Source organism: Tubulanus polymorphus, chromosome 2 (genome assembly GCF_964204645.1).
Source record: "Tubulanus polymorphus chromosome 2, tnTubPoly1.2, whole genome shotgun sequence".
Classification (NCBI taxonomy): domain Eukaryota; kingdom Metazoa; phylum Nemertea; class Palaeonemertea; order Tubulaniformes; family Tubulanidae; genus Tubulanus; species Tubulanus polymorphus.
In genome coordinates this window covers 24,916,485-24,928,609 of record NC_134026.1, presented here as the reverse complement: position 1 = coordinate 24,928,609, position 12,125 = coordinate 24,916,485, and the positions used below count along the sequence as shown (strand labels likewise).

Here is a 12,125-nt window from a genome sequence, read left to right as displayed (position 1 = left end):
AATGCTAAGTTCGTCCGGACAGATTTACCACCGATACTTGTCAGCAACGTCAGTTGCCCCCCTGCTTACACACTTTGCAATGCGGGGAAGAATGTTTGCATCTTAAAAGAGCGAGTCTGTGATCAGAGAAACGATTGTCCTGCTGTCGAGGAAAATTGCGGGAATGACAAGAAGGCCGGTGAGTTTCAAAAAGTGCCAAATTCTATCGAGAATTGGACTTGAATTATGAATAAATCGACTATTCTCTTTTCAGTGTTGATACGAGTGTTGTCAGGAGTTACAGTTGGAGTTATATTGACCGTCGTGATGATAGGACTGTTGATATGCGCTTGTAGATCGCGAAAGTGGAAGGCCAGGCTAGTATTTCGACACTCCCAACGTCGCAACGACTATATCGAAAAACATCCGAAATGCAGATTTGATGCCACCGGCGATGACCCTATCTCAATTGAAATTTGTACAGACAATGTCAAATTCCTTGGTGAAAAAACGAAAGAAATCGACGCTATGGATGGTACAGGAATAGAGCGTGCACAAATAGATCCTAGGATCGGATTGGACGAACCATTGACTACCAGCAATGATTTATTCAGGGTGGTGAATCAACCGCTTCAGGAACTAGATTCAGACACCGATTTTTTCTAGAAACTAATTCCGATCGGAGAAAGGGCTTCGACTAAACACGTTTTATGTTTGATACGCGCACGATAACGTACACCCGAGATTACAAATGCTTATTAACAATACTAGAAAACCTTATCGCTTTGTTTAATAAAATTTATTTCACATCGTTCCGTTTACATGTACTTGTTTCTGTCTTTTTTTCTACGGACTCTGGTTAAGCTATGAAGCAAAACTCCGGCCGAAACGGACACGTTTAAAGATTCGAGATTATCACTAACTCCAGGATTTGGTTCTATGTAGACGAGCTTCCTGCAGAGATTTAATACACCAGACGCCAAACCGGTTCCTTCGTTGCCTGAGAAAATAAATTTAGATATCTTTAATACCATGTTTCTCATTTCTGCTGATCTTAAGTTAACCTGGCCAGCCGCCTATCTACCTTGTAGATAACTTTTTCTAAAATCATGATCAAGCTGACAATAAAGACCCGGTAGGAATGAACTGATTACAAATTCTATCACATTTTACAAAATGACCAGGCCGATTAGGAGAAACAAAGTATCAGTTTATAGCCTTAAACATTTATTTTATGTTACAAACGATAAATCCTACAAATATTCCGATCAGATAAAACGTTACCAAAAATAACAATTGTGTTTCTGTCCAGATGAAAGTCATCGAGAGATACACATCTTTCTTTCTCTCGACGATCTGCCGTCTCGCCTGATGAAGACGAGGTCGCGACGACATCCCAACCTAAACCTGAACATATCTGAATGAAAGAAAATGATGTTTTCTATAAAACATGGTTTTTACATACACCAATATTCAATGGTGTTCGTACCTTAATGAAATGAGACAGGTCACCAACGCGAAATACATCTACCAATTCCATCGTCCCGGAACTAGCTTTACACACTACTGGACTCAGTCTACAACTATTTGATATGCATTAGTTAAACTAGCATGAATCAATTATATACGGAGTAAGAGGCAATAAATCGAGAGTATGTTAAATAAAGCAGCAAACCTGCTTTTGGTAGCAAGCAGTCTGTCAACTCCAAAGAAATAACTGGAACGAATGATGGCACCGAGATTCATTGGATCCTTCAGAGAAAATGAGTGTAAGGTTAACAATGCAAATAGTTTTAATGGTGGTAAAATTGTCTAAGACATGAAGATATACCAATATTCTGTCAAGGACCAGCCACAACTGTGGACTGTGTTCATTTATATTATGGCTGAAATTCACAAAGATACAACAATCATTTGATTATTCCTATAAATGTATCAATATTTCACATATATCGATATGAAATAATCATACAAGATGGCCTACCTTGAAAGACTTTCTTCATCAAATGCTTCATATTTCTTGCTTGAAACATCCAAACAAATACCCTAAAATCATGGATTGTTCAAAAATCAAATAAATTGTATTATGATTTAAAAGTAGTAAAAGTATGTCGAATGGCTGTAGTACCTGATGCGGCCTTCCAGCAGATAGTTTATCAAGTATTTGACTAGACGTTACGCAGAAAGGAACGCTCATTTGATCTGCTAGCTGTATTATGTTCTGTATTTCTACTTTTTCAGATTCTTTCAGTTGATCAGATATGTATAATTGATAGATTTCTCGTAGTTTACGTTTCAAAGCTAGCGTAACTGGATGACGCCCAAACAGGACTTCGCCTTGTATGTTGTACTGCTTCGCATGCTTTCTAAAATCAAAAAGACTTGCAGTTTGATTTATTCAAGCTCCAAAAAATTTCTAAGAATTTTTCTTCTTTTCACGTTTCTGTAGACTGTATACGTACCTCGACATAAATCTAACATCGGTGTTTTTTTCTTTATTATCTAAATGTGGTCGCCATGGTTTATACCAGTTTTTTGTAGATGTTTTCTTTACGTTTGTACGATGCAATCCAGCCTCTAAATCCAATAGGTCCTGTCCACTATCATTTGATTCGCCTCCTCTTTTATTTTCATTTTCTAATATTGTGCTCTTGCGGTAGAGCCATCGATTGAAATATAATTTAATTGAAATCTGTTTTCGCGCGCACTTAACACATGTGCTCAAACTCATTATCACTTTTTTGCCATCTATCGGGACATAGCTTAACTAATCGATACCGCCAACTACATGAAAATACGAATACTGTATCTATTCATGACATTTACACTTTCAAAATTCCATCTAAAATATAGCATTAAATACAATTAAAAGATGTGAATGTAGAAACAAAGACAAATTGCTCTCAGAATTCAATAAAAACCGAAGATTATTTTCTTACCTTCGACGATCAGCGTTCCATCGAGCTACGTAGGTTGGTTTCGAATCCCAACTAATGTAACTTATTTTTCATATCCTGAAAATGGACGTCGTCAAAAATTCTCAAGCTCGCTCAAAATTCTGAATTTCGAGACTCTTGTTTAGAGTTGCTTTCAAAATAAGGAGTACTTAAGTAAGAAACTTCGGGCGTGGCCAGTACATTTTTAGATGCCAATCCGCCACGTGCCATCCGCATGCGGCGGCGCTAGATCCAAAGATTTCAGATGATCATATCCCTCCTATTATTCCATTAGGCTGAACATTTTTTCGGCACTTATTTATCATGAACTATTTAGGCGTGTCTAAAATTAAAGAATATCAATTGACTGTGTTAAAATCGATTAGTATATAAATGATCGGAATTCTGGGATTCGACCATTCAAATCGTTCGTACCGAATGTCAAAAGCTATCATGGCGGATGGAAGGTAAATAACTTCCGGGTTCGAATTTTTCATTATACTCGTTGTTCGTTGGTTTATTATAGTGATTATCCGACACTATCAACTAGTATTTCATGGCTATCGTTAGTCTGAATTTTCAACAAATTACAATTAATTTCAACTACGCGTAGATTGAATGATTGATAACTCAACAGCCTAAAAATACTTTTTTGTCGAGACAGACACTGGACAGAGTGGTACTGACCCTGTCGCTGTCCACCACAGTCCAGTCCACCAGTGTCAGTGTCACTGAGACTGTAGTGACTGTGTGCTAAGCCAAGGTTTGGATTTTTGGGTGGGTGGGCTATTTTTACAAGGTTTACCTCAAGAGAGAAAAGTCTGCCGTATGCAGTCGACATAGGTGTGAAGGAGATGGTACCAGCTATTATTACGCGTAAATAGACTATTTTAGTCAAGAGTAGTCTCCACCACTGTCCACACATTTGTCCCATTTATTAGGGTCTCCTCCTCTAACAACTGCGGTGTGACTCACACTGAATGCAGAAAATGCTACTAATTTAATAATGTGGAGCCAAACTCTGTCTCTTCAATGATGTTTAATTTCCCAACCCTATTGTAATCCATGGGCCATTTATTTAACACAAAAGAAAATTTAGATGAGTCTATACACGTAGACTGTAGTCAGTGTCTTTGCTGCTTGCACATCACAGTTTTACTTAAGTCGTATTCCATTTTTTACTCCTACTTAGGTACCCACATCCAGGTTCTGGAGTATTTCCTGGGTTTCCAAATAATTCGGTACAACAACAGCAGCATACAGGATTTACAGGCATCCAACAGCAATATCCAATGATGCAGCAACATCAGCGTGGAATAATGCAGATGCAACAAGGGGCGATGAATCAAAATATCCAACAACAAATGATGATGCAACAGGGAATGCATCAACAAATGTACAGGCCTGCAGGAGTACAGGTAATGTCTGTAGATTTCGACTCATTTGAAAGGACTTCGGGTGCGATAAATCATTCAGTTTTAGTTGTACATCGATCGTATTTTAACCAGCGTTTCAATCTTGATTTTCTTTTATTTTCATGTTATCCGTTTTTTATTGCAGGGGCGAATGAACTATGTACCACAACAGCAGGTATTTCGAACACCGATGTACATGGCCCCACCAGCATATACACCTCAGATGGCTCAGAACTATCAAGCTCGTCAAAGGTAAAAGAAGTGAATTTTGAAATCAGATGTGTAAATTGACTCTTCTAGGACAACTCCACTCCGAGACAAATGCCCCCTAGATAATTACCCCCTACAAATGTCTCCCCTCACTCAGTCAATTTTCATGAATGTAAATTTTAGACTTTTGGTATCAATGAATCTCTTTTCAGTACTCCTGGCAAGCCTGGCTCTCAGCAACCTGTGAAGAATGTTGGAGACGAAATAAAAAAGAGACATTTTCAGGATACACAAAGAAAATTGATGCAAGTTGGTCGAGGAAGCCAAAAATTGGGTGATGCTAACTCAATGATTGATGCTATATTAGGGAAAAATGAACCAAAAGCTGCACCTAAGGTTAAAGGTAAAATATCTTGGTTCACACTGCTTTATGTGTGTTATTTTCTTTAAGGTTGCTGATATCATCGTATTATTAACATTTTTCAGTTGATGTCAATGAAGTGAAACAAAATGATTTGGATGATAATTTTGGTGATTTTATACAAGGACCTACAGATGATAAAACAGAACATACCCCTGTTCAGGTTTGTTCATGATATTTCTAATTTGGGAATATGGCAACCTTGTTATTGCATCACATTCAAATGAAAAAACATTTTTCTTGTTTCACTCTCTATAGCTGAATGATTTTCTGTTTTTAGGAGGCTCAAGAGGTTTCACCCCAGCAGAAATTTGATAATCCAAAACCCGTTGAAAATTCTCAACAAAAAGTTGGTAAGGCAGATACAGCACAGCCATATTAGATCATATTAAATACATATTAAAAATGATAGCATTATATGAAAATTATCAATTGATGTTCATTTTCATTTTTGAAGAACTGTTGATAATTCTCATGAAAGTTATTTGGTTCCCTTATAATCTCTATTACTCCCCTCATAATGGTTACATAGTGATCACAAGGTGACAAGTTTCAGGACCCAGTTCAACTATACAGTTACGATTTGAAAATCTGACTCACAACTGTGGAACAGGCTTCAGTACTTCAGTTATCTTGCATTTAAACCTCTCATTACTCATTTCTTCTACAAAGGTATAGAAGATATGATGAAAGCATGCTCTGACCTTAGTGAATCTCATAAAAAAGCTAAAGCATTCCAAAAACCAACAGTGAAACAAATTCAACCAAAACAAAACCGCTCAACATCATTCCAAGAGAGTAGACAAGCTAGGAAGTGGATTGGTGATGGGGAAGACTTACATAATCTGTTTGTTCTTCCAAAACCAGGTAATGGTGTCACTAACTACTTTATATTAACCATTATTATTATTACTGGTGCCCATTGATAAAATGGTATTTTAGTATATTCCTTCCTACCAGTTGATAAGAATTCTGCTCATCAAGATCAATTCCTTTATTGTTTATAGCTCCAGTACCAGAAGGGAAACCAGTACAGATTTCAAGTGAGATTGATTCTTCTGTGTCTGATTCATCTAATATTACGGATCGTACTAATGCGGCTAGCACTGTAGTTACTGCTCCAGTGAACCATCATCAGACATCTCACATTCCACCTGTATTTTACCATGACGCAAAGATGCCACCTATTTATCATCAAGTACTTGAAGCTTCTTTGAGGTAATGCATTCGTGAATGTTGATGAAAAAGAAAGCATGTCAAAAGGTTGTTGTCTTGTAATTCATACTTATAAACTCCTCCCGGCTAATTATATTTCATTACATTTTAGGGATGGTTTTATCGATACCGGAATGGTGTACTCCATTTTAATTCGTAGTAATTTGCCTCGTGAGTTGCTTGGTCACATATGGGGTATTGCGAATAAAATGCAGCCTGGTCAACTAATCAAAGAAGAGCTGTTCATGGTGCTTGCTCTTATCGCTCTAGCTCAGGTAAATCTGAAATCAATTTGCTACCGTTCTGAACTAATGAAGGGCGACTTGTTCTGATTTCTATTTTGATGTTATTTTCAGGGTAAACAAGATGTTAGTTCCCTGCAAATCTTCAACATATATCCCGAGCCATGTATCCCTGATCTTGGACAGCAGATGGCCCCCCAAGTTCCACCTGCACCTACTTTGTCATCTGAGGTTATCCCACCAACAAACCCTGTTATTTCATCTAAATCTAGCACATCTCAAATCAATCATGATTTTGATACTTCAGCTCAAAATTCAGGTGAGTTTCAGCTAACAGGAATACAGTTTATAGATAACGATCAATTTTAATTTTTGTTATTTTCACATTCAGATTCATTCGGGGAATTTGTGTCTAGTCCAGCTGATTTTAAGGTTGAAACGAAAAGGTAATTGATGTACAACATTTTAATATATAATTCCTTTGAAGTTTTATGGTACATGTACAAAACTTTATTTCTGAATGCTTTGAGAAAGACATTTTTCATTTCTTCTAGTGATGAAAAAAAAGAGAAACATAGTCATTTCCCATTTCAATCCAGTACCCAACCAGCAGGTAAGTAGCCCACTTGCCCTGGGACTAACGTCCCAGCGGACTATTGCATTCACTATTCGTCCATGGGTAGATGTAATTTTTCTATTCATTGTTTTCTGTGTATGTTCACCAGGGTGTTGAATAGTGGAATAATATGGTATTTCCATATGAATATTGGCACCCATGCATATTTTGTAACCACAATTACTTGCAAGATTGTAGCTCATGAGATGCTCTATGATTTTGGTGAGCTTTAAGGTCATTGATTACTGTATCTGTTGAATATTGAAATTCTCAGATTGTCAAGCATTTCACCAAGTGGGTATTGTGTCCTTGAACTCCTAGTTCTTAAAGTTCAATGAAAAATGTTCAATGAATATATATTTTTGTTGTAAATGTAATATGAATGTTTATTGCAGGATCGGCAACAAAACAACCAGCAAACATTCGTCCAAATACGATCCATGATGACATCGGTGGATTTTCTAAGATAACTGAATTGGCAAACAAAGTAACTGAATCAGCGACCATTCTACCATCGCCTAATAATAACAACACATCGATTCCTTTCTCACCTAGTAACTTCATCGGAATGATGACAGAAATTGCAACCAAACGTCCGAAGAGTTTAGACGGTAGTTCAATTGGTAGTTTCAAGATGGATTCAATCTCACAGAAATCTCTGCCATCCAGTTATGCAATTGATGATGATGATGACGATGATTTTGATGATTTTAAATCAGCTGAAAGCAGTGATAATTTGAGTGGGAGTTTTGCTAATATTCCTCCCAAAATTGATCAATCAACTATTGATCCGAGTGATAAGTATTCAGTATTTAGGACACTTAGTTCAGTAGAGAAGCCATCGGAGAAAGATAGTAAGATTGATTCATCTGTTTTCATGAGCCCTGAGGAGTCTAAATTAAATCCTGTGATACCTACGAAGTCTGTCGATCAAAACGATGAATTTTCAATGCTTAAAAATAGCAATGTACAAAAAGAGAGCGGCAATTCAGGTGTTCTGATTGACAACTATTCAGCATTTAAGAATCAAATATCTGCACTCTTTGCTTCAAACAATGATTCTACACCAGCTACCATTCCTGAAACGAACAAAACTTCAACTAGTCATATCTGGGATGAATTCTCTAGTTCTGAGGCGACCACCAAAGATGAGCCGAATTCACCAGGTTTCGCAGATTTTTCACAGTTTCAGTCAGCAGATTCGAATGGTAACGGAGGTGAATGTGAAAAGAACGTGTTCAAATCAGTGGATTGTAAAGATCCTGAAGTATCTGATAACAGAACCTGGACAGAAAACATAGAAAAAGAGAATTCTGAAGAATCATCTACTCCGAGTAGTCCATTTGGAGCTGTAGGAACATTCAGTAGTAAACGAGGTTTGCAGAATGGTAAAAATAGGTCACCAGAAAATAGCTACATTGAATTGTCCGATGGAACCCTGCGAGAAGCGCCACCTGAATTGACATTCAATGATGAAGATGAAGAATTTTCTGATTTTATGTCATCAGGAACTACTCAAGCTGTCACGGCGTCAGACGATTCTGAACTGTTTACTGATACGCGGTCAGGAGTTATGGCTACTGATTGGACGGCTGGTTCCCGGGCTGCGAAGAACATCCGCCCAAAAATACTGGAATCTTATAATAACAACTATCCAACTAAGAAAGGAAAGCTTGGATTATTCAATAGTAGTTCATCCAATGAAACAAACATTCCTGCCACATTGCCTGTTAACGAAGCAATCATTGGTGATATTCTTGCGGACTCGCAATCAGTTTCCAGTTTTGAATTCCCAACGAAAGACTCATCCAAAGATCTGAATTCTCTCGGTGGTGACAATCAGTCTATATCTAGCGTCAACTCAGCTGATTCTGGTAAAAAGTCCAATCCTGACCAGATGTCCGTGAAAAGCCTAGATCTGAAAGCAACATTTTATCAGTCTCCAGCTGAAACACCCGGCAGTATGGAAAACTTTGGTAGCTTCAGCTCTGCTGAGCCACAACAAACCCATATCGAAGGTAAGCACTCACAAAACGGCATATGATGCAAAGTATTTGCCTGATGCAAAGTATTTGCGATTTTTTCCTTAGTTGCAAAATGTAATTGATTGATGAATAATTTTGTCACAGATTCTTGGAATCAATGTCCGCGTGATGCTAGTGATCTCCTCTCTGATGGTGTTTTACTTGATCGTTACAGTTCTGCCAGAAATGATTTAATGGTAAGTGTCTCACATGATACAGAATTAAGTAAAATAAGCTAATTGATAGCATTATCCCAATTTCATTAACAATCAATCTTGTTAGAATGTTGAACGTCATGCATTTGAATGGGAACGCAGTCTTAAGAAATGTCTAGAAACCATTCAGAAAGCGAGTGATGTGTTTAATTCAATAAGTAGTTCATCCGTCTGTAATGAAGTGATCAAATCGAGACAAGGTTCTGATTATATCCTTGGTAAGTTTCTATTTATCTACGAAAAGAATCTTTTCTTCAAAGTGTTCCGACTGTAACTGTATTAAAACTGTATTAACTGTACTCTCTTAAAACATTTTTTCAGGAATTGTGGAGATTTACCGAGTAGTAAAACGTTTGTCTCTCGCTATGAGAGTATCAGGTAAGCGTTTAACTTAGATACATGCGATGTATATTTCTTAGATACTGGTTTGTTTCATGAATGACTGTTGTTCCTTTATAGCTGTCACTAACGAAAACCTGCATAATCTCATCAGTGATATTGAAGTCAGTTGGAACAGTGTAGCTGCATTTATTCAGAATAGTTCCCTGATGGTAAGAAGTAATATTAATTTCAGAAGTCTGTACAGCTCGTACGCTATGTGGCAGGATTGACATACTGCATTTCTTTCATTGTAGCCTGATATTTTATCCTTGGATTTTTCAAAGTGTATTTTGAAATCTGATGGTGATGAGTTGCAGCACAGAGCTTGTGGAGTGTGTTTACTGAATGTTGATTCAAGGAGCAAAGCATTTGACAGAGAAATGGATAAACATAAACTGACGTACGGTGGACGACAATACCACGTAACTTGTGCTAACTTTTGGATTAACTGTGTAGATTCGACTTTGCCAGCATTACGTCTACCTGAATTGTTGTAAATGGGAATGCAGGTGGTATTTAATTGATCTAATTTCGAATGGTCTAAAACCACTTTGCCTATATTGCTACGTTGTTGTAATAACTAGTTATCATTCCAAAATACAATCTAGTTTGGTGGTTCTTATGGCTAGCACTTAAAATTCTTTCTTGCTTGTGTTAGTATTCAATTTATGGTTTTTCTAGTCAGATTTGTATTTGATTGATATGCTTAAATCTTAAATCTCAAGCCATGAAATTGATGCTTTTTTGTTAAAATTCCTGTTTGTGATATATTTCACGTGCTCAGCAGACTCAGTGGATATGTACTATGCACAGCCATTAAAAAACATTGTTCGCAAAATTTCCCATATTATTATCTGCATTGTTGTAAAGGGCTGATCTCATGTATACTGTTGATTTTAAATAGTCAACGGCAACCACATTTGCAACCTTAACAATGGGCAGGTTAAGGTCTGTTATCAACTGCGTGTGTACGGTATTTCACTTGAAAGTTCATCAGGATTAGTTAGAAATAGAAGTAGCAACAGAGTAAGTTATTTACAAAAATATTCTATCTCGGCTATAAATCTTTGTTTTCATAACTCTTGCATTCTTAATTGTATTGCTAGCACCTGTCATTTTAAAATGTTATGTTTATGTAAATATATATAAATGCAAAATATGATGCTAGTCAAAAATGAAATTACCTGTTTACCACATGTTAAAAGGTAAATGATCAGGAGGTTACACTACAGTCCAGATATAATCATGTGAATAGATCAGCTCTGATGAACAATTGTGTGAATCTTAATGTTTTGCTGTTTGCACTTCATATCTGGCCAGTAATGTGGTACTCTAAATCATACCTCACTATGTTATTTTATTGAGTTAAACATGAGACATATGAAAAGTTGTGAAGTATTTTCTGTCATTGCTAAGACCATTCATGATAGTGCCCTTGCATTGTCGGAAGAATCAGTTCTTTGAATTTCACGATTTTGATGCTTAGTAGCTTCGTAGTTCATGTAGGCCTACCAGGTACTGATACAATTATTTATCTATTGTTGTCATATCTATGAATTATTCTAAATGATAGTTGCACAGCGAGATATGTATTGTCTTTAGGTTTGATACCTCAATTACTCAATCATAAAGTGTTCTGACCAAATTATTAAGCAGGGAATTTTGTTTTACTTTTAGATTGCTGTATACAACATGATCACTGGGTGATAAAGCACCGTCCTCTTGAATAAGATTCTTTAGTTTGCAACACTTATTGAAATATGTACGTTTTACATGTAGCATGTACCGTGTCATATATGAGCAATTCAGATATGTTAATTTTTGCCATTATTAGATATTTTCTTGTTAATAATTCTAAAACACCATTTTAAACATAAATCTGAAACAGTGAATGGAGTTTTTAACCTAGCTGGTACAAGTGTGTGATCTACTCTAGAAAATATTCACTAACTCATTAGTTGGGTCCCCTCTATCAAACCTGAATGTTGTTATCAAAAAGCTCATCTTCAAATATTTTATTGTTAGTTACTTAACCTTAACATTTCTTTCGAGTTAGACAGTGTATCAAATCATGTATCATACGAAGAAAAAAAAACTGTCGGCTAGTGATCTTTTTTCACCACATTTACCAATTTGAATATAATATTAAGTTTCCGACATCAAACTCTAAGTTTTGTGTGTGAGTGTAAATTGAAATTGTTATTGCCTGCAACAGAGTACATACAATGTCTTGTAAAAGTTGTTATAGAAATATACATTGCACATTATCATCATGTACATTATGGTTTGTCTTATTTAGTGATTACTGGATTTGGATTGGCTTTTCAGTACGAATCAGTACAGTTTTGTTGCTGAGTCTGTATTCCCAGTTTCGCGAGACTATCGTTCTTATAATCACATTAATTAAATTCTAATAAGTGTTTGTAACTGTGGAGGAACCGAGATTTGAAACCCGTCCTGGTACGTGAGTG

General features: G+C 36.5%; 2 protein-coding genes across 3 annotated transcripts; one reads left to right on the top strand and one right to left on the bottom strand.

Moving 5' to 3' along the window:
- Nucleotides 1-790: 790 nt before the first annotated feature.
- LOC141898430 (rRNA methyltransferase 1, mitochondrial-like) lies at nt 791-2,963 on the bottom strand. Its single transcript, XM_074784299.1, has 9 exons — nt 2,919-2,963; nt 2,442-2,821; nt 2,108-2,345; nt 1,964-2,025; nt 1,811-1,865; nt 1,655-1,731; nt 1,469-1,562; nt 1,264-1,396; nt 791-979 (listed from the first exon to the last, which is right to left on the bottom strand). Exons 2-9 carry the CDS (start codon nt 2,708-2,710, stop codon nt 798-800), a joined length of 1,110 nt encoding a protein of 369 aa, XP_074640400.1. The 5' UTR covers nt 2,711-2,821; nt 2,919-2,963; the 3' UTR covers nt 791-797.
- A 362-nt stretch (nt 2,964-3,325) lies between these two features.
- LOC141898416 (synergin gamma-like) lies at nt 3,326-11,912 on the top strand. Of its 2 annotated transcripts, XM_074784278.1 has the most exons (18): nt 3,326-3,382; nt 4,108-4,333; nt 4,476-4,582; nt 4,753-4,943; nt 5,027-5,124; nt 5,242-5,314; nt 5,634-5,828; nt 5,969-6,179; nt 6,289-6,451; nt 6,533-6,737; nt 6,810-6,864; nt 6,973-7,031; nt 7,430-9,052; nt 9,164-9,255; nt 9,341-9,491; nt 9,595-9,651; nt 9,733-9,824; nt 9,909-11,912. In XM_074784278.1, exons 1-18 carry the CDS (start codon nt 3,354-3,356, stop codon nt 10,149-10,151), a joined length of 3,870 nt encoding a protein of 1,289 aa, XP_074640379.1. In that variant the 5' UTR covers nt 3,326-3,353; the 3' UTR covers nt 10,152-11,912. The 2 variants fall into 2 exon arrangements, with proteins under 2 accessions (XP_074640379.1, XP_074640380.1); XM_074784279.1 differs by lacking the exon at nt 5,634-5,828.
- Nucleotides 11,913-12,125: the final 213 nt, after the last annotated feature.